Raw genomic sequence first — 27,394 nt, forward strand, 5'->3', positions numbered from 1 at the left:
TCTCCAACAGAAGGACTGACGATTCCAACAGAGATCACGAAGACGCACCGATCCTAAATATATATATATTGATTGCAATTATTCCCGAATTAGTGAGCGTTCATGTGCAAAAGATTAGCATTTCAATCAATATAATTATCAACTGTGTAGTGACTCTTGTCCTTTCCTGCCCTTCTCAGACCACACCCCCTTCTCAGACCACACCCACTCCCCTTTTTCCACCAAGCCGTCATATCGACTTAGGGGAGGTTCCCTAGTGGGCTATCATTTCCCTGTAACCATAGCTACTGTTTGTATGTTTATGCATTTCTGTGATTATTTTTAGTTAGTAAATAAATTATTAAGACAATTGGTGTATGGATGATTTATAGAAAAGGCTGGGTTCGTGCAGATAACCAACAATTTACGGCGTTTGGAATGAGACTAACGTGAGGTAAAGAATAATTCATTAATTAGAAGACCAAGTGATCAGATATTAAAATATCTGAAAGTTACACTAGGAAAATTACAACTTTGTAATCTGAAGATTTTCCACGGTGCCCCGACTTCCTAGTTAATTACATTTACATGATTAGTTTAATCACGTAATAATAATTACAGAGAATTTATTCGATAAAACAACAGTCTTCACTTTAATGAATGTTTTTAACCATTCATACCTAACAAAACTCCACCGAACCTAATTCAAATCTATTAATCTCACCTGTTCCTGCTGGCCCACGTGTTGGCCAAAGGCGTCCTTGTTTGGAGGGTATCCCCCAGGGAAGCCTGGAGGTCCTGTACCAGGGAGGGCCTGGCCTGGGGGAACCACCATTCCTGGGTAGGCCTGGCCCGGCAGCAAACCATAGCCCTGGAGCTGGCCGTTAGGAGGCAGAGATATCTGGATGGAGGGTGAAAGACAGGGAGAGTTTTGTTTTAATACTGTGTGTGTGTGTGTGTGTGTTCTGAGAGAGAGAAGAGAAAGAGGAGAGAGAGAGAGAGGGAGAGGAGAGAGACAGAGAAGGAGAGAGGGGAGAGAGGAGCGGGAGAGGGGAGAGACACAAATAGATAGCAAAATCAGTATATTAGCTGGCATGTGAGGTCTGAGACCATGTTAATTACCTGGTGTGTGAGGTCTGAGACCATGTTAATTACCTGGCGTGTGAGGTCTGAGACCATGTTAATTACCTGCCGTTTGAGGTCTGAGACCATGTTAATTACCTGGCGTGTGAGGTCTGAGACCATGTTAATTACCTGGTGTGTGAGGTCTGGGACCATGTTAATTACCTGGCGTGTGAGGTCTGAGACCATGTTAATTACCTGGCGTGTGAGGTCTGGGACCATGTTAATTACCTGGCGTGTGAGGTCTGGGACCATGTTAATTACCTGGCGTGTGAGGTCTGGGACCATGTTAATTACCTGGCGTGTGAGGTCTGAGACCATGTTAATTACCTGGCGTGTGAGGTCTGGGACCATGTTAATTACCTGGCGTGTGAGGTCTGATACCATGTTAATTACCTGGCGTGTGAGGTCTGGGACCATGTTAATTACCTGGCGTGTGAGGTCTGGGACCATGCCCATCATGTGTTGTTGAAAGTGCTGGGGGAAACCTGGAGGCTGCTGGGTACTGCCAGAATGAAACAAATACACACAGTTAACACACACACACACACACACACACACACACACACATACATACACACACACACACACACACACTATAAGGGGAAAGGTCTTACAAAGACGTCTGGTCCTTCTTTGATTCGTCGGCTCCCTCAGGCTCATCGTCATAGTCAAAGCGGTCCAACAGCGTCTAGACAAACGAGGAGAGACTAGGTTCAACAGCGTCTAGACAAACGAGAGGAGACGAGGTTCAACAGCGTCTAGACAAACGAGAGGAGACGAGGTTCAACAGCGTCTAGACAAACGAGAGGAGACGAGGTTCAACAGCGTCTAGACAAAACGAGAGGAGACGAGGTTCAACAGCGTCTAGACAAACGAGAGGAGACGAGGTTCAACAGCGTCTAGACAAACGAGAGGAGACGAGGTTCAACAGCGTCTAGACAAACGAGAGGAGACGAGGTTCAACAGCGACTAGACAAACGAGAGGAGACGAGGTTCAACAGCGTCTAGACAAACGAGAGGAGACGAGGTTCAACAGCGTCTAGACAAACGAGAGGAGACGAGGTTCAACAGCGTCTAGACAAACGAGAGGAGACGAGGTTCAACAGCGTCTAGACAAACGAGAGGAGACGAGGTTCAACAGCGTCTAGACAAACGAGAGGAGACGAGGTTCAACAGCGTCTAGACAAACGAGAGGAGACGAGGTTCAACAGCGTCTAGACAAACGAGAGGAGACGAGGTTCAACAGCGTCTAGACAAACGAGAGGAGACGAGGTTCAACAGCGTCTAGACAAACGAGAGGAGACGAGGTTCAACAGCGTCTAGACAAACGAGAGGAGACGAGGTTCAACTCAAACACATTGTTTTCCATTTCCAAGCCTGCTTGTTGGAGGTCCTGAGAGCCCTGCAGCAGGTTTTCATCAAGGATCTCTGTACTTTGTTCCGTACATCTTTCCCTCGATCCTGACTAGTCTCCCAGTCCCTGCCACTGAAAAACATCCCCACAGCATGATGCTGCCACCACCATGCTTCACCATAGTGATAGTGCCAGGTTTCCTACAGACGTGACGCTTGGCATTCAGGCCAAAGAGTTTCATCTTGGTTTCATTAGAACAGGGAATCGTGTTTCTCGTGGTCTAATTAGACTTTAGGCACCTTTTTCCAAACTCCAAGTGGGGTGTCATGAGCCTTTTACTGAGGAGTGTCTTCGGTCTGGCCACTCTACCATAAAGGCCTGATTGGTGGAGTGCTGCAGAGATGGGAGAACCTTCCAGAAGGAAAACCATCTCCACAGAGGAACTCTGGAGCTCTGTCAGAGTGACCATCGGGTTCTTGGTCACCTCCCTGACCAAGGCCCTTCTCCCCTGATTGCTGCGTTTGGCCAGGCTGCCAGATCTAGGAAGAGTCTTGGTGATTCCAAACATCTTCCTTTTAAGAATGGTGGAGGTCACTGTGTTCTTGGGGACCTTCGATGCTGCAGAAATGTTTTGTTACCCTTCCCCAGATCTGTGCCTCGACACAATCCTGTCTCAGAGCTTAACAGACAGTTCCTTCGACCTCGTGGATTGGTTGTTGCTCTGATGCACTGTCAACTGTTGGACCTTATATAGACAGGTGTGTGCCTTTCTAAATCATGTCCAATCAATTGAATTGACCACAGGTGGACTCCAATCAAGTTGTAGAAACATCTCAAGGATGATCAATGGAAACAGGATGCACCCGAGCTCAATTTTGAGTCTGGGGTCTGAATATTTATGTAAATTAGGTATCTTATTTTTAATACATTTGCAAAAATGTCTAAAAACCTGTTTTCACTTTGTCATTATGGGGTATTGTGACGTCATTATGGGGTATTGTGACGTCATTATGGGGTATTGTGACCTCATTATGGGGTATTTTGACCTCATTATGGGGTATTGTGACCTCATTATGGGGTATTGTGACCTCATTATGGGGTATTGTGACGTCATTATGGGGTATTGTGACCTCATTATGGGGTATTTTGACCTCATTATGGGGTATTGTGACGTCATTATGGGGTATTGTGACGTCATTATGGGGTATTTTGACCTCATTATGGGGTATTTTGACCTCATTATGGGGTATTGTGACCTCATTATGGGGTATTGTGACCTCATTATGGGGTATTGTGACCTCATTATGGGGTATTGTGACGTCATTATGGGGTATTGTGACCTCATTATGGGGTATTTTGACCTCATTATGGGGTATTGTGACCTCATTATGGGGTATTGTGACCTCATTATGGGGTATTGTGACCTCATTATGGGGTATTGTGACCTCATTATGGGGTATTGTGACCTCATTATGGGGTATTGTGACCTCATTATGGGGTATTGTGACCTCATTATGGGGTATTGTGACGTCATTATGGGGTATTGTGACCTCATTATGGGGTATTTTGACCTCATTATGGGGTATTGTGACCTCATTATGGGGTATTGTGACGTCATTATGGGGTATTGTGACCTCATTATGGGGTATTGTGACCTCATTATGGGGTATTGTGACCTCATTATGGGGTATTGTGACCTCATTATGGGGTATTGTGACCTCATTATGGGGTATTTTGACCTCATTATGGGGTATTGTGACCTCATTATGGGGTATTGTGACCTCATTATGGGGTATTTTGACCTCATTATGGGGTATTTTGACCTCATTATGGGGTATTGTGACCTCATTATGGGGTATTGTGACCTCATTATGGGGTATTGTGACCTCATTATGGGGTATTGTGACGTCATTATGGGGTATTGTGACCTCATTATCGGGTATTGTGACGTCATTATGGGGTATTGTGACGTCATTATGGGGTATTGTGACCTCATTATGGGGTATTGTGACCTCATTATGGGGTATTGTGACCTCATTATGGGGTATTGTGACCTCATTATGGGGTATTGTGACCTCATTATGGGGTATTGTGACCTCATTATGGGGTATTGTGACCTCATTATGGGGTATTGTGACGTCATTATGGGGTATTTTGACCTCATTGTGGGGTATTGTGACGTCATTATGGGGTATTGTGACGTCATTATGGGGTATTTTGACCTCATTATGGGGTATTGTGACGTCATTATGGGGTATTGTGACGTCATTATGGGGTATTTTGACCTCATTATGGGGTATTGTGACGTCATTATGGGGTATTGTGACCTCATTATGGGGTATTGTGATGTCATTATTGGGTATTGTGATGTCATTATGGGGCATTGTGACGTCATTATGGGGTATTTTGAACTCATTATGGGGTATTGTGACGTCATTATGGGGTATTGTGACCTCATTATGGGGTATTGTGATGTCATTATTGGGTATTGTGATGTCATTATGGGGTATTATAGACTGATTCCATTGTAGAATAAAGCTGTAACGTAAGGGGTCTGAATACTCTCCTGAAGGCACTGTATGTGTTGAGATTTTCAAGAAATTTATTTCTCTCGTGTGTTGTTCAGGTCGTTACTGTCAACGAGAATGTGTTTTATAAAATGACTGACCTGGTTAAATAAATCTTTTGGTTATTCTCATTCAAATCTAAATCTAGGTTAGGTTGTTGATTTGTTCAACATATCCCTGGCTACCATTACTAGAGACAAGACATTTCCCATAACAACAACAATTATTTTTTAAACGCCACCCAAAAAAATAAACTATTCTGAATCCCCTTTACACCGTCACTAACACCCCTGTGGGACGAGGAAGGGGAACCCCCTACTCTGTGGTTTGGTCGATAGTAAGAAGAGGAACTCACAGCCACCTTGTCAAATGCTGTTTTCTGCTGGCTGAGCTCGCTGGAGGGGAGGGGGAGTCGCTGAGCGGTCGTACCCAGGGCGGGGGTCAGGGACTGGAGATGGAGCTGGGAGTGGAGGTGGTGGAGGTTGGCAGGAGGCTGGGGTTGAGCCTGGTGATGGGGTTGAGCCTGGTGATGGGGTTGAGGATGGAGTTGAGCCTGGAGATGGGGTTGAGGATGAGGTTGAGGCTGGGGTTGAGGATGGGGTTGAGCCTGGGGATGGGGTTGAGGATGGGGTTGAGGATGGGGTTGAGCCTGGGGGTGGCTGTGGGTCTGGGGTTGAGGATGAGGTTGAGGCTGGGGGTGGCTGTGGGTCTGGGGTTGAGGATGAGGTTGAGCCTGGGGGTGGCTGTGGGTCTGGGGTTGAGGATGAGGTTGAGGCTGGGGGTGGCTGTGGGTCTGGGGATGGGGTTGAGGATGAGGTTGAGGTTGGCTGTGGGTCGGGGGTGGGAAGGGATGAGTCTGAGGCTTTAACGGATTTTGTTGAAAGTTCTGGAAAATTTGCTGAAGCTGCAGAATGAGAGAGAGAGAGAGAGAGAGAGAGAGAGAGAGCCGAGTTAGGACACTGGGGGGATGCCTGAAGATGGGACGAGCAAAAATAAAACACACACCTGTTGTCCCTTTGAGGACTGGAAGAGCTGAGCGACAGCGGCGAATGCGTCCGAGTTCTGAAGCTGAGAGACAGGCGCCACAACAGTGTTTTCCGTTACTGAGGTGACCTTACCCTTTACAGGGGACGGGGATGAGGGGAAACCTGGAGGACAGCAGTACAAGAGAGTCAGACAGACAGAGACAGGCGCCACAACAGTGTTTTCCGTTACTGAGGTGACCTTACCCTTTACAGGGGACGGGGATGAGGGGAAACCTGGAGGACAGCAGTACAAGAGAGTTAGACAGACAGAGACAGGCAGAGAGAGAGCGAGACAGACAGGCAGAGAGACAGGCAGAGAGACAGCGAGAGACAGACAGGCAGAGAGACAGAGACAGGCAGAGAGGCAGAGAGACAGAGAGAGAGACAGGCAGAGAGACAGAGAGAGAGAGACAGGCAGAGAGACAGAGAGAGAGACAGGCAGAGAGACAGAGAGAGAGAGAGAGACGGGCAGAGAGACAGAGAGAGAGACAGGCAGAGAGACAGAGAGGCAGAGAGACAGAGAGAGAGACAGGCAGAGAGACAGAGAGTCAGACAGACAGAGACAGGCAGAGAGACAGAGAGAGAGACAGACAGGCAGAGAGACAGAGAGAGAGACAGGCAGAGAGGCAGCGAGAGACAGAGAGGCAGAGAGACAGAGACAGGCAGAGAGACAGAGAGGCAGAGAGACAGAGAGACAGAGAGGCAGAGAGGCAGAGAGACAGAGAGGCAGAGAGACAGAGAGGCAGAGAGACAGAGAGGCAGAGAGACAGAGAGACAGAGAGGCAGAGAGACAGAGAGGCAGAGAGGCAGAGAGGCAGAGAGACAGAGAGACAGGCAGAGACAGGCAGACAGACAGCTCTGATACCTGGGTCTGGGCTAACAGACAGTAACACCTGGGTCTGGGCTAACAGACAGTAACACCTGGGTCTGGGCTAACAGACTGTAATACCTGGGTCTGGGCTAACAGACAGTAATACCTGGGTCTGGGCTAACAGACAGTAATACCTGGGTCTGGGCTAACAGACAGTAACACCTGGGTCTGGGCTAACAGACTGTAATACCTGGGTCTGGGCTAACAGACAGTAATACCTGGGTCTGGGCTAACAGACAGTAATACCTGGGTCTGGGCTAACAGACAGTAATACCTGGGTCTGGGCTAACAGACAGACAGTAACACCTGGGTCTGGGCTAACAGACAGACAGTAACACCTGGGTCTGGGCTAACAGACAGTAACACCTGGGTCTGGGCTAACAGACAGTAACACCTGGGTCTGGGCTAACAGACAGACAGTAATACCTGGGTCTGGGCTAACAGACAGTAATACCTGGGTCTGGGCTAACAGACAGTAATACCTGGGTCTGGGCTAACAGACAGTAATACCTGGTTCTGGGCTAACAGACAGTAATACCTGGGTCTGGGCTAACAGACAGTAATACCTGGGTCTGGGCTAACAGACAGTAACACCTGGGTCTGGGCTAACAGACAGTAACACCTGGGTCTGGGCTAACAGACAGACAGTAATACCTGGGTCTGGGCTAACAGACAGTAATACCTGGGTCTGGGCTAACAGACAGTAATACCTGGGTCTGGGCTAACAGACAGTAATACCTGGGTCTGGGCTAACAGACAGTAATACCTGGGTCTGGGCTAACAGACAGTAATACCTGGGTCTGGGCTAACAGACAGTAATACCTGGGTCTGGGCTAACAGACAGTAATACCTGGGTCTGGGCTAACAGACAGCAATACCTGGGTCTGGGCTAACAGACAGTAATACCTGGGTCTGGGCTAACAGACAGACAGTAATACCTGGGTCCGGGTCGTCCATCTCGGTGTCTGCAACACTGCTGGAACCAGACGTCGCCATATCTAGAAGAGGCTGGATGATCTCCATCTTAAACACACCATTCTTCTGCCACAGATTCAACACACGCACTATCTTACTCTACAGATAGGAAGGGGGGAGAGGGAGAGAGAGAGAGAAAGAAGGAGATAGAGAAAGGAGAGAGAGAGAGATGGATAGTGAGAAAGAAGGAGAGAGAGAAAGAAGGAGAGAGAAAGAAGGAGAGAGAGAAAGTAGAGAGAGAAAGGAGAGAGAGAAAGGAGAGAGAGAAAGGAGAGAGAGAGAATGGAGAGAGAGAGAATGAGAGAGAGGGGAGGATTGTGAGAAAGAGAGAAAGAAGGAGAGAGAAAGAAGGAGAGAGAAAGAAGGAGAGAGAAAGGAGAGAGAGAGAAAGGAGAGAGAGAGAAAGAAGAGAGGAGAGAGAAAGGAGAGAGGAGAGAGAAAGGAGAGAGAGGAGAGAGAAAGGAGAGAGAGGAGAGAGAGGAGAGAGAAAGGAGAGAGAGGAGAGAGAGGAGAAAGGAGGAGGGAGAGAGATTTGTTATGAGTCAGTACAGCGTCCTCAGGTATCCATTATAACTTGTTTCACCACCATTATAATCATCATCATGGTCTCACCCGTTCTTCAGTGGGACAGAGACAGAGGTTCTCAAACGTTCCCGTGATGTTCTTGGTGAACCGTGGCCCGAACACGTCCTTGTCCATGCCAAACTGATGACGGGACTGTCGGACAATGGAGTCTACAACATATAGACCTGCCACCTTGTACTCCGGCTTACACTGGGGGAGGGGGAGGGATTAAGATACAGACAGAAAGAGAGTCAATTGAAAATTAAATGGAGAGATAGAGAGATATACGACAGACAGCGAGAGAGAGACAGACAGAGAGAGAGGGAGGGAGACAGACAGAGAGAGAGGAGACATGCAGACAAAGAGAGAGACAGGAGACAGAAAGAGAGAGAGAGACAGGAGACATACAGACAGAGAGAGAGAGGAGACATGCAGACAGAGAGAGAGGAGACATACAGACAGAGAGAGAGAGAGGAGACATACAGACAGAGAGAGAGAGAGGAGACATACAGACAGAGAGAGAGAGAGGAGACATACAGACAGAGAGAGAGAGAGGAGACATGCAGACAGAGAGAGAGAGAGGAGACATGCAGACAGAGAGAGAGAGAGGAGACATGCAGACAGAGAGAGAGAGAGGAGACATACAGACAGAGAGAGAGAGAGAGACATGCAGACAGAGAGAGAGAGAGGAGACATGCAGACAGAGAGAGAGAGAGGAGACATGCAGACAGAGAGAGAGAGAGGAGACATGCAGACAGAGAGAGAGAGACATGCAGAGAGAGAGAGAGAGGAGACATGCAGACAGAGAGAGAGAGAGAGACATGCAGACAGAGAGAGAGAGAGGAGACATACAGACAGAGAGAGGAGACATGCAGACAGAGAGAGAGAGAGGAGACATACAGACAGAGAGAGGAGACATACAGACAGAGAGAGAGAGAGGACATGCAGACAGAGAGAGAGAGAGACATGCAGACAGAGAGAGAGAGAGGAGACATGCAGACAGAGAGAGAGAGAGGAGACATGCAGACAGAGAGAGAGAGAGGAGACATGCAGACAGAGAGAGAGAGAGGAGACATGCAGACAGAGAGAGAGAGAGAGAGGAGACATACATACAGACAGAGGAGACATACAGACAGAGAGAGGAGACATACAGACAGAGAGAGAGAGAGGAGACACGCAGACAGAGAGAGAGAGAGGAGACATGCAGACAGAGAGAGAGAGAGGAGACATGCAGACAGAGTAGGAGAGAGGAGACATGCAGACAGAGTAGGAGAGAGGAGACACGCAGACAGAGAGAGAGAGGAGACACGCAGACAGAGAGAGAGAGGAGACACGCAGACAAAGAGAGAGAGAGGAGACACACAGACAAAGAGAGAGAGAGGAGACACACAGACAAAGAGAGAGAGAGGAGACACGCAGACAAAGAGAGAGAGAGGAGACACGCAGACAGAGAGAGAGAGAGGAGACACGCAGACAGAGAGAGAGAGGAGACACGCAGACAGAGAGAGAGAGAGGAGACATGCAGACAGAGAGAGAGAGAGGAGACATGCAGACAGAGAGAGAGAGAGGAGACATGCAGACAGAGAGAGAGAGAGGAGACATGCAGACAGCGAGACAAACAGACAAAGAGAGAGGAGACAGACAGACAGCGAGACAGACAGTGAGACAGACAACGAGACAGACAGACAGACAGACAGCGAGACAGACAGCGAGACAGACAGCGAGACAGACAGACAGCGAGACAGACAGACAGCGAAACAGACAGACAGACAGCGAAACAGACAGACAGACAGACAGCGAGACAGACAGACAGCGAGACAGAAAGACAGACAGCGAGACAGAAAGACAGACAGCGAGCGAGACAGACAGCGAGCGAGACAGACAGCGAGACAGACAGACAGCGAGACAGACAGACAGCGAGACAGACAGACAGCGAGACAGACAGACAGCGAGACAGACAGACAGCGAGACAGACAGACAGCGAGACAGACAGACAGCGAGACAGACAGACAGCGAGACAGACAGACAGCGAGACAGACAGACAGCGAGACACACAGCCAGCCAGCCAGCCAGCCAGACAGACAGCGAGACAGACAGACAGCGAGACAGACAGACAGACAGCGAGACAGACAGCGAGACAGACGGACAGACAGCGAGACAGACAGACAGACAGCGAGACAGACAGACAGACAGCGAAACAGACAGACAGACAGACAGCGAGACAGACAGACAGACAGCGAGACAGAAAGACAGACAGCGAGCGAGACGGAAAGACAGACAGCGAGCGAGACAGAAAGACAGACAGCGAGACAGACAGACAGCGAGACAGACAGACAGCGAGACAGACAGACAGCGAGACAGACAGACAGCGAGACAGACAGACAGCGAGACACAGACGGACAGCGAGACACACAGCCAGCCAGCCAGCCAGACAGACAGCGAGACACACAGCCAGCCAGCCAGCCAGCCAGCCAGACAGACAGCGAGACAGACAGACAGCGAGACAGACAGACAGCGAGACAGACAGACAGCGAGACAGACAGACAGACAGCGAGACAGACAGCGAGACAGACAGACAGACAGCGAGACAGACAGACAGACAGCGAGACAGACAGACAGCGAGACAGACAGACAGACAGCGAGACAGACAGACAGACAGCGAGACAGACAGACAGCGAGACAGACAGACAGACAGCGAGACAGACAGACAGACAGCGAGACAGACAGCGAGACAGACAGACAGACAGCGAGACAGACAGACAGACAGCGAGACAGACAGACAGCGAGACAGACAGACAGACAGCGAGACAGACAGACAGCGAGACAGACAGACAGCGAGACAGACAGACAGACAGCGAGACAGACAGACAGACAGACAGACAGACAGCGAGACAGACAGACAGCGAGACAGACAGACAGCGAGACACACAGACAGCGAGACACACAGACAGCGAGACAGACAGACAGCGAGACAGACAGACAGACTGACAGACAGCGAGACAGACAGCGAGACAGACAGCGAGACAGACAGACAGACAGACAGCGAGACAGACAGACAGCGAGACAGACAGACAGCGAGACAGACAGACAGCGAGACAGACAGACAGCGAGACAGACAGACAGCGAGACAGACAGACAGACAGCGAGACAGACAGACAGACAGCGAGACAGACAGACAGATAGCGAGACAGACAGACAGCCAGACAGACAGCGAGACAGACAGCGAGACAGACAGCGAGACAGACAGCGAGACAGACAGCGAGACAGACAGCGAGACAGACAGCGAGACAGACAGACAGCGAGACAGACAGACAGCGAGACAGACAGACAGCGAGACAGACAGACAGCGAGACAGACAGACAGACAGACAGAGACAGACAGCGAGACAGACAGCGAGACAGAATGACAGACAGCGAGACAGAATGACAGACAGCGAGACAGAATGACAGACAGCGAGACAGAATGACAGACAGCGAGACAGAATGACAGACAGCGAGACAGAATGACAGACAGCGAGACAGAATGACAGACAGCGAGACAGAATGACAGACAGCGAGACAGAATGACAGACAGCGAGACAGACAGACAGCGAGACAGACAGACAGCGAGACAGACAGACAGCGAGACAGACAGACAGCGAGACAGACAGACAGCGAGACAGACAGACAGCGAGACAGACAGACAGCGAGACAGACAGACAGCGAGACAGACAGACAGCGAGACAGACAGACAGCGAGACAGACAGACAGACTGACAGACAGCGAGACAGACAGACAGACAGCGAGACAGACAGTCAGACAGCGAGACAGACAGACAGCGAGACAGACAGACAGCGAGAGAGACAGACAGCGAGAGACAGACAGCGAGAGAGACAGACAGACAGCGAGAGAGACAGACAGACAGCGAGACAGACAGCCAAACAGCGAGACAGACAGCCAAACAGCGAGACAAACAGCGAGACAGACAGACAGACAGCAAGACAGAATGACAGACAGCGAGACAGACAGTCAGACAGCGAGACAGGCAGACAGACAGCGAGACAGACAGCGAGACAGACAGACAGCGAGACAGACAGCCAAACAGCGAGACAGACAGACAGCGAGACAGACAGACAGCGAGACAGACAGACAGCGAGACAGACAGACAGCGAGACAGACAGACAGCGAGACAGACAGACAGCGAGACAGCGAGACAGACAGACAGCGAGACAGACAGTCAGACAGCGAGACAGACAGACAGCGAGACAGACAGACAGCGAGAGAGACAGACAGCGAGAGAGACAGACAGACAGCGAGACAGACAGACAGCAAGACAGAATGACAGACAGCGAGACAGACAGTCAGACAGCGAGACAGGCAGACAGACAGTCAGACAGCGAGACAGACAGCGAGACAGACAGACAGCGAGACAGACAGCCAAACAGCGAGACAAACAGCGAGACAGACAGACAGCCAGACAGCGAGACAGACAGACAGACAGCAAGACAGAATGACAGACAGCGAGACAGACAGTCAGACAGCGAGACAGGCAGACAGACAGTCAGACAGCGAGACAGACAGCGAGACAGACAGACAGCCAAACAGCGAGACAAACAGCGAGACAGACAGACAGCGAGACAGACAGACAGCGAGACAGACAGACAGCGAGACAGACAGACAGACAGCGAGACAGACAGACAGACAGCGAGACAGACAGACAGACAGCGAGACAGACAGACAGACAGCGAGACAGACAGACAGACAGCGAGACAGACAGACAGACAGCGAGACAGACAGACAGCGAGACAGACAGACAGCGAGACAGACAGACAGCGAGACAGACAGACAGACAGACAGCGAGACAGACAGACAGACAGACAGCGAGACAGACAGACAGACAGCGAGACAGACAGACAGACAGCGAGACAGACAGACAGACAGACAGCGAGACAGACAGACAGACAGCGAGACAGACAGACAGCGAGACAGACAGACAGACAGCGAGACAGACAGACAGACAGCGAGACAGACAGCGAGACAGACAGCGAGACAGACAGCGAGACAGACAGCGAGACAGACAGCGAGACAGACAGACAGACAGACAGCGAGACAGACAGACAGACAGCGAGACAGACAGACAGACAGACAGCGAGACAGACAGACAGCGAGACAGACAGACAGACAGCGAGACAGACAGACAGCGAGACAGACAGACAGACAGCGAGACAGACAGACAGACAGCGAGACAGACAGCGAGACAGACAGCGAGACAGACAGCGAGACAGACAGCGAGACAGACAGCGAGACAGACAGACAGCGAGACAGACAGACAGCGAGACAGACAGACAGCGAGACAGACAGACAGCGAGACAGACAGACAGCGAGACAGACAGACAGCGAGACAGACAGACAGCGAGACAGACAGCGAGACACACAGCCAGCCAGCCAGCCAGCCAGCCAGCCAGGCAGCCAGGCAGCCAGACAGACAGCGAGACAGCCAGACAGACAGCGAGACAGACAGACAGCGAGACAGACAGCGAGACAGACAGCGAGACAGACAGAGAGCGAGACAGACAGAGACAGACAGACAGCGAGACAGACAGACAGCGAGACAGACAGACAGCGAGACAGACAGACAGCGAGACAGACAGACAGGCAGACAGCCAGACAGCGAGACAGACAGACAGCGAGACAGACAGACAGCGAGACAGACAGACAGCGAGACAGACAGACAGCGAGACAGACAGACAGAGAGACAGACAGACAGCGAGACAGACAGACAGCGAGACACACAGACAGCGAGACACACAGACAGCGAGACACACAGACAGACAGCGAGGCGAGACAGACAGACAGCGAGACAGACAGCGAGACAGACAGCGAGACAGACAGCGAGACAGACAGACAGCGAGACAGACAGACAGCGAGACAGACAGCCAGCCAGCGAGACAGACAGCGAGACAGACAGCCAGACAGCGAGACAGACAGCCAGACAGCGAGACAGACAGACAGACAGCGAGACAGACAGACAGACAGCGAGACAGACAGACAGACAGCGAGACAGACAGCCAGCGAGACAGACAGCCAGACAGACAGCCAGACAGCGAGACAGACAGCCAGACAGCGAGACAGACAGCCAGACAGCGAGACAGACAGCGAGACAGACAGACAGCGAGACAGACAGACAGCGAGACAGCCAGCCAGCCACACAGACAGACAGCCAGCCACACAGACAGACAGCCAGCCAGCCAGGCAGACAGCGAGACAGGCAGACAGACAGACACAGACAGCGAGACAGACAGACAGCGAGACAGACAGACAGCGAGACAGACAGACAGCGAGACAGACAGACAGCGAGACAGACAGACAGCGAGACAGACAGACAGCGAGACAGCGAGACAGACAGACAGCGAGACAGACAGACAGCGAGACAGACAGACAGCGAGACAGACAGACAGCGAGACAGACAGACAGCGAGACAGACAGACAGCGAGACAGACAGACAGCGAGACAGACAGACAGCGAGACAGACAGACAGACAGACAGCGAGACAGACAGACAGCGAGACAGACAGACAGCGAGACAGACAGACAGCGAGACAGACAGACAGCGAGACAGACAGACAGCGAGACAGCCAGCCAGGCAGACAGCGAGACAGGCAGACAGCGAGACAGACAGACAGCGAGACAGACAGACAGCGAGACAGACAGCGAGACAGACAGACAGACAGCGAGACAGACAGACAGACAGCGAGACAGACAGACAGACAGCGAGACAGACAGACAGACAGCGAGACAGACAGACAGCGAGACAGACAGACAGCGAGACAGACAGACAGCGAGACAGACAGCGAGACAGACAGACAGCGAGACAGACAGACAGCGAGACAGACAGACAGCGAGACAGACAGACAGCGAGACAGACAGACAGCGAGACAGACAGACAGCGAGACAGACAGACAGCGAGACAGACAGACAGCGAGACAGACAGACAGACAGACAGACAGCGAGACAGACAGACAGCGAGACAGACAGACAGCGAGACAGACAGACAGCGAGACAGACAGACAGCGAGACAGACAGACAGCGAGACAGACAGACAGCGAGACAGACAGACAGCGAGACAGACAGACAGCGAGACAGACAGACAGCGAGACAGACAGACAGCGAGACAGACAGACAGCGAGACAGACAGACAGCGAGACAGACAGACAGACAGACAGACAGCGAGACAGACAGACAGACAGACAGACAGCGAGACAGACAGACAGACAGCGAGACAGACAGACAGCGAGACAGAGACAGACAGCGAGACAGAGACAGACAGCGAGACAGAGACAGACAGCGAGACAGACAGACAGACAGCGAGACAGACAGACAGACAGCGAGACAGACAGACAGCGAGACAGACAGACAGACAGCGAGACAGGCAGACAGACAGCGAGACAGGCAGACAGCACGAGATATATAGATATGTAAAAGTGAGTCTTCAGTGTAACATCCAACACATCAACACTCCATATCCAGAAACAACCCCCAATGCTAGGAAGTTTGGGCTGTGGATAATGTCTAGGCCCCAATGCTAGGAAGTTTGGGATGTGGATAATATTTAGGCCCCAATGAACCTCCAAGCCAGTTCCACTGCTTTCTTAAATTCTTCACCTTTAAAATCAGGGACTGATGTTGGCCCGGGTCACCAACTGGGTGATATTGATTATTAGGTAGAACAGAAAACTAGCAGTAATTAGGATCTCTTAAGGATCAGAGTTGACTATCCCGAAAGTATAGTGTGTAGAAGATGATGACGTGTGGAGGCACCTCACCTTTTTAACGAACTTCTCAACAATCTGGACCACGTGTTTATATAACTGGAAGGGGAGAAGAGAGATGTCACAGAGTTTTAGTAACAGACACAGACGGAAGCCTAGTCAAGGACTTAAAATTCTCTTTTCAAATGGAGCCAGTTTTCCAGTGCAGGACTAGGCTTCATTAAAAGGATGTTTAGTGTATCCTGGGGGCGGCAGGTAGCCTAGTGGTTCGAGCGTTGGACTTGTAACCGAAAGGTTGCAAGATCAAATCCCCCCCGAGCTGACAAGGTCGAAATCGGTCGTTCTGCCCCCTGAACGAGGCAGTTTAACCCACTGTTCCCCTGAGCGAGGCAGTTAACCCACTGTTCCCTGAACGAGGCAGTTAACCCACTGTTCCCCTGAACGAGGCAGTTAACCCACTGTTCCCTGAACGAGGCAGTTAACCCACTGTTCCCTGAACGAGGCAGTTAACCCACTGTTCCCTGAACGAGGCAGTTAACCCACTGTTCCCCTGAACGAGGCAGTTAACCCACTGTTCCCCTGAACGAGGCAGTTAACCCACTGTTCCCCTGAACAAGGCAGTTAACCCACTGTTCCTAGACCAGTTAACCCACTGTTCCCCTGAACGAGGCAGTTTAACCCACTGTTCCTAGACCAGTTAACCCACTGTTCCCCTGAACGAGGCAGTTTAACCCACGGTTCCCCGATAGGCCGTCATTATAAATAAGAATTTGTTCTTGATCGACTTGCCTCGTTAAATAAAGGTTATATATATTTTAATGGAGACGTTCAGTCATTAATGGGTTTTAAAATCACTTTTTCTCACATCCTTTTGTTAAAAACATTAATAATTTTGTGTGTGTGTGTGTGTGTGTGTGTGTGTGTGTGTGTGTGTGTGTGAGATAAAACCACTGAACCAGCTCCGTCTGCTCGGTTCCGTGTCGGACCACAAGTCTAAGGCAACACCATGTGTTTCTGTTTCCAAGTCCTCCGAGCCAGACACAGATTAAATGGTTTCTGTTGAGATTCGGACAACTGAACCATTTTCCCCCGATCCAATTCTAACTGCCGTTAATTAAGGTAAATCCGTTTTGAATTCAATCACTTTTTTGTTGTTGTTGAGAGCATCCATTTTGTTTTAAACAAAACATTCCATACATGTTTTCCCAAGGAAGAAGTGGTCAGAAAGTGATGTTTTCGGACCTGAAGGCCAAAACATTCAGGAGATCAAAGGTGCTCAAAGTTGACCCGTATTTGCATAACGTGAAACAGTCATGTCTCCACTGGAACATATGAAGGGTTGAGTTTGATACCATTTAAAAAAACTTTACAAACAGCGTTTCTATTCCAGAATTTTTTTTATTTTTTTTAAATAACAAATTAGTCGGTCTATAAAGCATAGAATTAACTTCAAAAACGAGATGACCTTATTTCTCGAGCTACGTTTATAATTGAGGGATGATGACAATCGTCGACCCTGTTTTTCTGTTCGGCAAAAAGCGCACAGTTGAACGGACGCCGGAATCTACCAGAAGGAGCAATGGTTGACCGACCTCCAAAAATAAATTGCATTCGAAGGTTCACTTGCTATTTTAACAACTTGTCAAGCAAGAACTCAGAATGAAAGTGCCATGGTTGTTGCCAGTCTCCCTCGACTCCTATGATAGAAGTAGCCCTGTTACACCTCCTCTGTTGTGACCAGTCTCCCTCGACTCCTATGATAGAAGTAGCCCTGTTACACCTCCTCTGTTGTGACCAGTCTCCCTCGACTCCTATGATAGAAGTAGCCCTGTTACACCTCCTCTGTTGTGACCAGTCTCCCTCGACTCCTATGATAGAAGTAGCCCTGTTACACCTCCTCTGTTGTTGCCAGTCTCCCTCGACTCCTACGATAGAAGTAGCCCTGTTACACCTCCTCTGTTGTTGCTAGTCTCCCTCGACTCCTACGATAGAAGTAGCCCTGTTACACCTCCTCTGTTGTGACCAGTCTCCCTCGACTCCTACGATAGAAGTAGCCCTGTTACACCTCCTCTGTTGTTGCTAGTCTCCCTCGACTCCTATGATAGAAGTAGCCCTGTTACACCTCCTCTGTTGTGACCAGTCTCCCTCGACGCCTACGATAGAAGTAGCCCTGTTACACCTTCTCTGTTGTGACCAGTCTCCCTCGACGCCTATGATAGAAGTAGCCCTGTTACACATCCTCTGTTGTGACCAGTCTCCCTCGACTCCTATGATAGAAGTAGCCCTGTTACACCTCCTCTGTTGTTGCTAGTCTCCCTCGACTCCTACGATAGAAGTAGCCCTGTTACACCTCCTCTGTTGTTGCCAGTCTCCCTCGACTCCTATGATAGAAGTAGCCCTGTTACACCTCCTCTGTTGTTGCCAGTCTCCCTCGACTCCTACGATAGAAGTAGCCCTGTTACACCTCCTCTGTTGTTGCTAGTCTCCCTCGACTCCTATGATAGAAGTAGCCCCATTACACCTCCTCTGTTGTGACCAGTCTCCCTCGACGCCTACGATAGAAGTAGCCCTGTTACACCTCCTCTGTTGTTGCTAGTCTCCCTCGACTCCTACGATAGAAGTAGCCCTGTTACACCTCCTCTGTTGTGACCAGAGTCTCCCTCGACTCCTATGATAGAAGTAGCCCCATTACACCTCCTCTGTTGTGACCAGTCTCCCTCGACTCCTACGATAGAAGTAGCCCTGTTACACCTCCTCTGTTGTGACCAGTCTCCCTCGACTCCTACGATAGAAGTAGCCCTGTTACACCTCCTCTGTTGTTGCTAGTCTCCCTCGACTCCTACGATAGAAGTAGCCCTGTTACACCTCCTCTGTTGTTGCTAGTCTCCCTCGACTCCTACGATAGAAGTAGCCCCATTACACCTCCTCTGTTGTTGCCAGTCTCCCTCGACTCCTACGATAGAAGTAGCCCTGCTACACCTCCTCTGTTGTGACCAGTCTCCCTCGACTCCTATGATAGAAGTAGCCCTGTTACACCTCCTCTGTTGTGACCAGTCTCCCTCGACGCCTACGATAGAAGTAGCCCTGTTACACCTTCTCTGTTGTGACCAGTCTCCCTCGACGCCTATGATAGAAGTAGCCCTGTTACACATCCTCTGTTGTGACCAGTCTCCCTCGACTCCTATGATAGAAGTAGCCCTGTTACACCTCCTCTGTTGTTGCTAGTCTCCCTCGACTCCTACGATAGAAGTAGCCCTGTTACACCTCCTCTGTTGTTGCCAGTCTCCCTCGACTCCTATGATAGAAGTAGCCCTGTTACACCTCCTCTGTTGTTGCCAGTCTCCCTCGACTCCTACGATAGAAGTAGCCCTGTTACACCTCCTCTGTTGTTGCTAGTCTCCCTCGACTCCTATGATAGAAGTAGCCCCATTACACCTCCTCTGTTGTGACCAGTCTCCCTCGACGCCTACGATAGAAGTAGCCCTGTTACACCTCCTCTGTTGTTGCTAGTCTCCCTCGACTCCTACGATAGAAGTAGCCCTGTTACACCTCCTCTGTTGTGACCAGAGTCTCCCTCGACTCCTATGATAGAAGTAGCCCTGTTACACCTCCTCTGTTGTTGCTAGTCTCCTCGACTCCTACGATAGAAGTAGCCCTGTTACACCTCCTCTGTTGTTGCTAGTCTCCCTCGACTCCTACGATAGAAGTAGCCCCATTACACCTCCTCTGTTGTTGCCAGTCTCCCTCGACTCCTACGATAGAAGTAGCCCTGCTACACCTCCTCTGTTGTGACCAGTCTCCCTCGACTCCTACGATAGAAGTAGCCCTGTTACACCTCCTCTGTTGTGACCAGTCTCCCTCGACTCCTACGATAGAAGTAGCCCTGTTACACCTCCTCTGTTGTTGCTAGTCTCCCTCGACTCCTATGATAGAAGTAGCCCTGTTACACCTCCTCTGTTGTTGCTAGTCTCCCTCGACTCCTATGATAGAAGTAGCCCCATTACACCTCCTCTGTTGTGACCAGTCTCCCTCGACGCCTACGATAGAAGTAGCCCCATTACACCTCCTCTGTTGTGACCAGTCTCCCTCGACTCCTATGATAGAAGTAGCCCTGTTACACCTCCTCTGTTGTGACCAGTCTCCCTCGACTCCTACGATAGAAGTAGCCCTGTTACACCTCCTCTGTTGTGACCAGTCTCCCTCGACTCCTACGATAGAAGTAGCCCTGTTACACCTCCTCTGTTGTGACCAGAGTCTCCCTCGACTCCTATGATAGAAGTAGCCCCATTACACCTCCTCTGTTGTGACCAGTCTCCCTCGACTCCTACGATAGAAGTAGCCCTGTTACACCTCCTCTGTTGTGACCAGTCTCCCTCGACTCCTACGATAGAAGTAGCCCTGTTACACCTCCTCTGTTGTTGCTAGCTCACTGTGAGCATTCCTATGAATAGAACAGTCAACCACATGACCTCACTGGGAAAATTCCAATGAATGGAACAGTCAACCACATGACCTCACTGGGAACATTCCAATGAATGGAACAGTCAACCACATGACCTCACTGGGAACATTCCTATGAATAGAACAGTCAACCACGTGACCTCACTGGGAACATTCCTATGAATAGAACAGTCAACCACATGACCTCACTGGGAACATTCCAATGAATAGAACAGTCAACCACATGACCTCACTGGGAACATTCCAATGAATGGAACAGTCAACCACATGACCTCACTGGGAACATTCCAATGAATGGAACAGTCAACCACATGACCTCACTGGGAACATTCCTATGAATGGAACATGTTGGCAAGTATCCAGCCAGCAACCTTCACCTGTCAGTGACAACAGCTTTGTCCAGGGTATAACCTAGCCTGGTGGAACCAGCCTGATCACTATATAATGTCCAGGGTATAACCAGCCTGATCACTATATAATGTCCAGGGTATAACCTAGCCTGGTGGGAACCAGCCTGATCACTATATAATGTCCAGGGTATAACCTAGCCTGGTGGGAACCAGCCTGATCACTATATAATGTCCAGGGTATAACCTAGCCTGGTGGAACCAGCCTGATCACTATATAATGTCCAGGGTATAACCCAGCCTGGTGGAACCAGCCTGATCACTATATAATGTCCAGGGTATAACCTAGCCTGGTAGAACCAGCCTGATCACTATATAGTGTCCAGGGTATAACCTAGCCTGGTGGAAACAGCCTGATCACTATATAATGTCCAGGGTATAACCTAGCCTGGTGGAACCAGCCTGATCACTATATAATGTCCAGGGTATAACCTAGCCTGGTGGAACCAGCCTGATCACTATATAATGTCCAGGGTATAACCTAGCCTGGTGGAACCAGCCTGATCACTATATAATGTCCAGGGTATAACCTAGCCTGGTGGAACCAGCCTGATCACTATATAATGTCCAGGGTATAACCTAGCCTGGTGGAACCAGCCTGATCACTATATAATGTCCAGGGTATAACCTAGCCTGGTATAACCAGCCTGATCACCATATAATGTCCAGGGTATAACCTAGCCTGGTGGAACCAGCCTGATCACTATATAGTGTCCAGGGTATAACCTAGCCTGGTGGAACCAGCCTGATCACTATATAATGTCCAGGGTATAACCTAGCCTGGTGGAACCAGCCTGATCACTATATAATGTCCAGGGTATAACCTAGCCTGGTGGAACCAGCCTGATCACTATATAATGTCCAGGGTATAACCTAGCCTGGTGGAACCAGCCTGATCACTATATAATGTCCAGGGTATAACCAGCCTGATCACCATATAATGTCCAGGGTATAACCTAGCCTGGTGGAACCAGCCTGATCACTATATAATGTCCAGGGTATAACCTAGCCTGGTATAACCAGCCTGATCACTATATAATGTCCAGGGTATAACCTAGCCTGGTGGGAACCAGCCTGATCACTATATAATGTCCAGGATATAACCTAGCCTGATGGGAACCAGCCTGATCACTATATAATGTCCAGGGTATAACCTAGCCTGGTGGAACCAGCCTGATCACTATATAATGCCCAGGGTATAACCTAGCCTGGTGGAACCAGCCTGATCACTATATAATGTCCAGGGTATAACCTAGCCTGGTGGAACCAGCCTGATCACTATATAATGTCCAGGGTATAACCTAGCCTGGTGGAACCAGCCTGATCACTATATAATGTCCAGGGTATAACCCAGCCTGGTGGAACCAGCCTGATCACTATATAATGTCCAGGGTATAACCTAGCCTGGTGGGAACCAGCCTGATCTGTGTTTATCATTCTATTTAATTTGATGATATCTGAAGTGAAATAGAAAGCTGGACACATCCATCAGTTTGGTTCCACCAAGTTAATCATAACCACCATTGATAATGTAATCTCTCTGTGTGTGCGTTTGCGTGTGTGTGTGCGCGTGTGTGTGTGTGCGTGTGTGTGTGTGTGTGATCGACCAGTATCTTTGATGAGGGGCCAGGAACTAAGCTATGCTGCTATGTCCATCAATGAGGCTCTGGCAAAGACCTCACCTCCAGCCTGACCACGTGCCTGCTCATCAACAGTCATCGATGAGGAGAACAGAATTAGGTAGGTTTTAGTCTGACCTGTTCAAACTTCAACATAGTACTTGTTTGTGAGTCAAATACGACCTACCCTAACTGCCATTGGTAATAGAACAGTGACCTATGTGTGTTACAAGAAACATGTAACCATCACATAGACACTCTGTCCAGACAGACAGACAGACAGACAGACAGACAGACAGACAGACAGACAGACAGACAGACAGACAGACAGACAGACAGACAGACAGACAGACAGACAGACAGACAGACAGACAGACAGACAGACAGACAGACAGACAGACAGACAGACAGACAGACAGACAGACAGACAGACAGACAGACAGACAGACAGACAGACAGACAGACAGACAGACAGACAGACAGACAGACAGACAGACAGACAGACAGACAGACAGACAGACAGACAGACAGACAGACAGACAGACAGACAGGCAGGCAGGCAGGCAGGCACAGACAGACAGACAGACAGACAGACAGACAGACAGACAGACAGACAGACAGACAGACAGACAGACAGACAGACAGACAGACAGACAGACAGACAGACAGACAGACAGACAGACAGACAGACAGACAGACAGACAGACAGACAGACAGACAGACAGACAGACAGACAGACAGACAGACAGACAGACAGACAGACAGACAGACAGACAGACAGACAGACAGACAGACAGACAGACAGACAGACAGACAGACAGACAGACAGACAGACAGACAGACAGACAGACAGACAGACAGACAGACAGACAGACAGACAGACAGACAGACAGACAGACAGACAGACAGACAGACAGACAGACAGACAGACAGACAGACAGACAGACAGACAGACAGACAGACAGACAGACAGACAGACAGACAGACAGACAGACAGACAGACAGACAGACAGACAGACAGACAGACAGACAGACAGACAGACAGACAGACAGACAGACAGACAGACAGACAGACAGACAGACAGACAGACAGACAGACAGACAGACAGACAGACAGACAGACAGACAGACAGACAGACAGACAGACAGACAGAGACAGACAGACACTGATGTCTCTGAATGGACAGAGACCTGGCACTCTGACAGACAGGCTTGATACTGACGTCTCTGAATGGACAGAGACCTGGTGAAGCAGCATTAACATTTAACTACATAACTTTACTTGTGGTATTGTATTTTGTATTATTATTTAATGGTATCAGTCAATATGGAGAGGGAGAAACCCTGGGTATTCTGGACCAGGATCAGTCAATATGAGGAGGGAGAAACCCTGGGTATTCTGAACCAGGATCAGTCAATATGGGGAGGGAGGAACCCTGGGTATTCTGGACCATGATCAGTCAATATGGGGAGGGTGAAACCCTGGGTATTCTGGACCAGGATCAGTCAATATGGGGAGGGAGAAACCCTGGGTATTCTGGACCATGATCAGTCAATATGAGGAGGGAGAAACCCTGGGTATTCTGGACCAGGATCAGTCAATATGAGGAGGGAGGAACCCTGGGTATTCTGGACCAGGATCAGTCAATATGGGGAGGGAGAAACCCTGTATGTTCTACACCATGATCAGGTATCAGTCAATATGAGGAGGGAGGAACCCTGGGTATTCTGGACCAGGATCAGTCAATATGGGGAGGGAGAAACCCTGTATGTTCTACACCATGATCAGGTATCAGTCAATATGAGGAGGGAGAAACCCTGGGTATTCTGGACCAGGATCAAGGAACTAATACTGTATAAGGGACACCAGACAGGAAGGCATAAACACTCTGACGTGTTACCAAGGTAACCCCATTACCACAACACAGGAAGGTATAAACGCTCTGACATGTTACCATGGTAGCCCCATTACTACCAGACAAGAAGGCATGACCAATCTGACATGTTACCATGGTAACCACATTACTACCAGACAGGAAGGTATGACCACTGACATAGTACCATGTTACACAGAGTCTGTGTGGAGTTGCTAGGGCAACGGGCCTGCTCTGCTCGGAGAAGAGGGAGGAGGAGCAGAGGAGAATAAAAACGCAAGGAAATCAAGAACTTATCCAGAGCGCTTTGACTTCTCAAACACAGCAGAAAGCTAACACTATACGATGCCTGTCTCCATATTAATTCAGATACTGAGATAACTAGCACAGCAGAAAGCTAACACTATACGATGCCTGTCTCCATATTAATTCAGACACTGAGATAACTAGCACAGCAGAAAGCTAACACTATACGATGCCCGTCTCCATATTAATTCAGACACTGAGATAACTAGCACAGCAGAAAGCCAACACTATACGATGCCCGTCTCCATATTAATTCAGACACTGAGATAACTAGCACAGCAGAAAGCTAACACTATACGATGCCCGTCTCCAAAATTAATTCAGACACTGAGATAACTAGCACAGCAGAAAGCTAACACTATACGATGCCCGTCTCCAAAATTAATTCAGACACTGAGATAACTAGCACAGCAGAAAGCTAACACTAACGATGCCTGTCTCCATATTAATTCAGACACTGAGATAACTAGCACAGCAGAAAGCTAACACTATACGATGCCTGTCTCCATATTAATTCAGATACTAACTGAGATAACTAGCACAGCAGAAAGCTAACACTATACGATGCCCGTCTCCATATTAATTCAGATACTAACTGAGATAACTAGCAAGTTAAACCCAATACACAGCTGACCTCATCGGTTCCCGCTCTTTCTCCTGCTGTGTAATTTACAAAACAAACACGTGACAGGCTCAACTGTTCTAGGGAACTACGGCAAACTGTTATTGGTCAAGGTTCATTGTTATTAAAAATTTTTTTATAATAATAATAATATGAAATAGTTTGACAACGCTGTTTGTAAAGTTTTTTTAAATGGTATCAAACTCAACCCTTCATATGTTCCAGTGGAGACATGACTGTTTCACGTTATGCAAAAACGGGTCAACTTTGAGCACCTTTGATCTCCTGAATGTTTTGGCCTTCAGGTCCGAAAACATCACTTTCTGACCACTTCTTCCGTGGGAAAACATGTATGGAATGTTTTGTTTAAAACAAAATGGATGCTATCAACAAAAAAAAAAAGTGATTGAATTCAAAAACGGATTTACCTTAATTAACGGCAGTTAGAATTGGATCGGGGAAAATGGTTCAGTTGTCCGAATCTCAACAGAAACCATTTAATCTGTGTCTGGCTCGGAGGACTTGGAAACAGAAACACATGGTGTTGCCTTAGACTTGTGGTCCGACACGGAACCGAGCAGACGGAGCTGGTTCAGTGGTTTTATCACACACACACACACACACACACACACACACACACACACACACACACACACACACACACACACACACACACACACACACACACACACACACACACACACCACCCACCAGCTGTCCCTGTCGAGAGCACGACTTCTCTCCCTCCACAAAGCATCGATTTATACTCTCATACCACACACAACTTACCTTCATAGCTTTGATGGCTGACTTAGTGATGGATATCATCTTGGCTCGAGATATTGGGGGCTTCATGTCCATCAAGGAGAACAGCTGGGGGAGAAGAGAGAGAAGAGACGAAAGAGGGAGAGGAGATGACCAACAACAACAACAAAAACAGGTCACAACTCCTGCAGCACAGTAGGTCTGTACAAAGTCAACGGTACGCTTTGAGGTGACTCCTATGGTAGGTACACCTCAAATAAAAAACTAATCTTATTAGTCACGTACACATATTTGGCAGGGAAAGCGAAATGCTTGTGTTTCTAGCTCCAACAGTGCAGTAATACCTAATGCTTGTGTTTCTAGCTCCAACAGTGCAGTAATACCTAATGCTTGTGTTTCTAGCTCCAACAGTGCAGTAATACCTAATGCTTGTGTTTCTAGCTCCAACAGTGCAGTAATACCTAATGCTTGTGTTTCTAGCTCCAACAGTGCAGTAATACCTAATGCTTGTGTTTCTAGCTCCAACAGTACAGTAATACCTAATGCTTGTGTTTCTAGCTCCAACAGTACAGTAATACCTAATGCTTGTGTTTCTAGCTCCAACAGTGCAGTAATACCTAATGCTTGTGTTTCTAGCTCCAACAGTGCAGTAATACCTAACTAAATGATTGTGTTTCTAGCTCCAACAGTGCAGTAATACCTAACTAAATGCTTGTGTTTCTAGCTCCAACAGTGCAGTAATATCTAATGCTTGTGTTTCTAGCTCCAAGAGTGCAGTAATACCTAATGCTTGTGTTTCTAGCTCCAACAGTGCAGTAATACCTAACTAAATGCTTGTGTTTCTAGCTCCAACAGTGCAGTAATATCTAATGCTTGTGTTTCTAGCTCCAACAGTGCAGTAATACCTAACTAAATGCTTGTGTTTCTAGCTCCAACAGTGCAGTAATACCTAACTAAATGCTTGTGTTTCTAGCTCCAACAGTGCAGTAATACCTAACTAAATGCTTGTGTTTCTAGCTCCAACAGAGCAGTAATATCTAGATAAATGCTTGTGTTTCTAGCTCCAACAGTACAGTAATACCTAATGCTTGTGTTTCTAGCGCCAACAGTGCAGTAATACCTAACTAAATGCTT

The 27,394-nt window shown here is 49.0% G+C and overlaps 1 protein-coding gene across 1 annotated transcript; it reads right to left on the reverse strand.

The window, feature by feature from the left end:
• Nucleotides 1-703: 703 nt before the first annotated feature.
• LOC135535082 (SR-related and CTD-associated factor 4-like) lies at nt 704-26,368 on the reverse strand (the record flags this gene model as incomplete). Its single annotated transcript, XM_064961807.1, has 9 exons — nt 704-880; nt 1,531-1,606; nt 1,719-1,792; nt 5,381-5,929; nt 6,031-6,284; nt 7,860-7,995; nt 8,509-8,670; nt 16,261-16,305; nt 26,285-26,368. Coding segments are annotated over 9 exons (1,557 nt in total), but the record flags the coding sequence as incomplete, so codon positions are not given.
• Nucleotides 26,369-27,394: the final 1,026 nt, after the last annotated feature.

The sequence above is a fragment of the Oncorhynchus masou genome, unplaced genomic scaffold (assembly GCF_036934945.1).
Source record: "Oncorhynchus masou masou isolate Uvic2021 unplaced genomic scaffold, UVic_Omas_1.1 unplaced_scaffold_4415, whole genome shotgun sequence".
Classification (NCBI taxonomy): domain Eukaryota; kingdom Metazoa; phylum Chordata; class Actinopteri; order Salmoniformes; family Salmonidae; genus Oncorhynchus; species Oncorhynchus masou.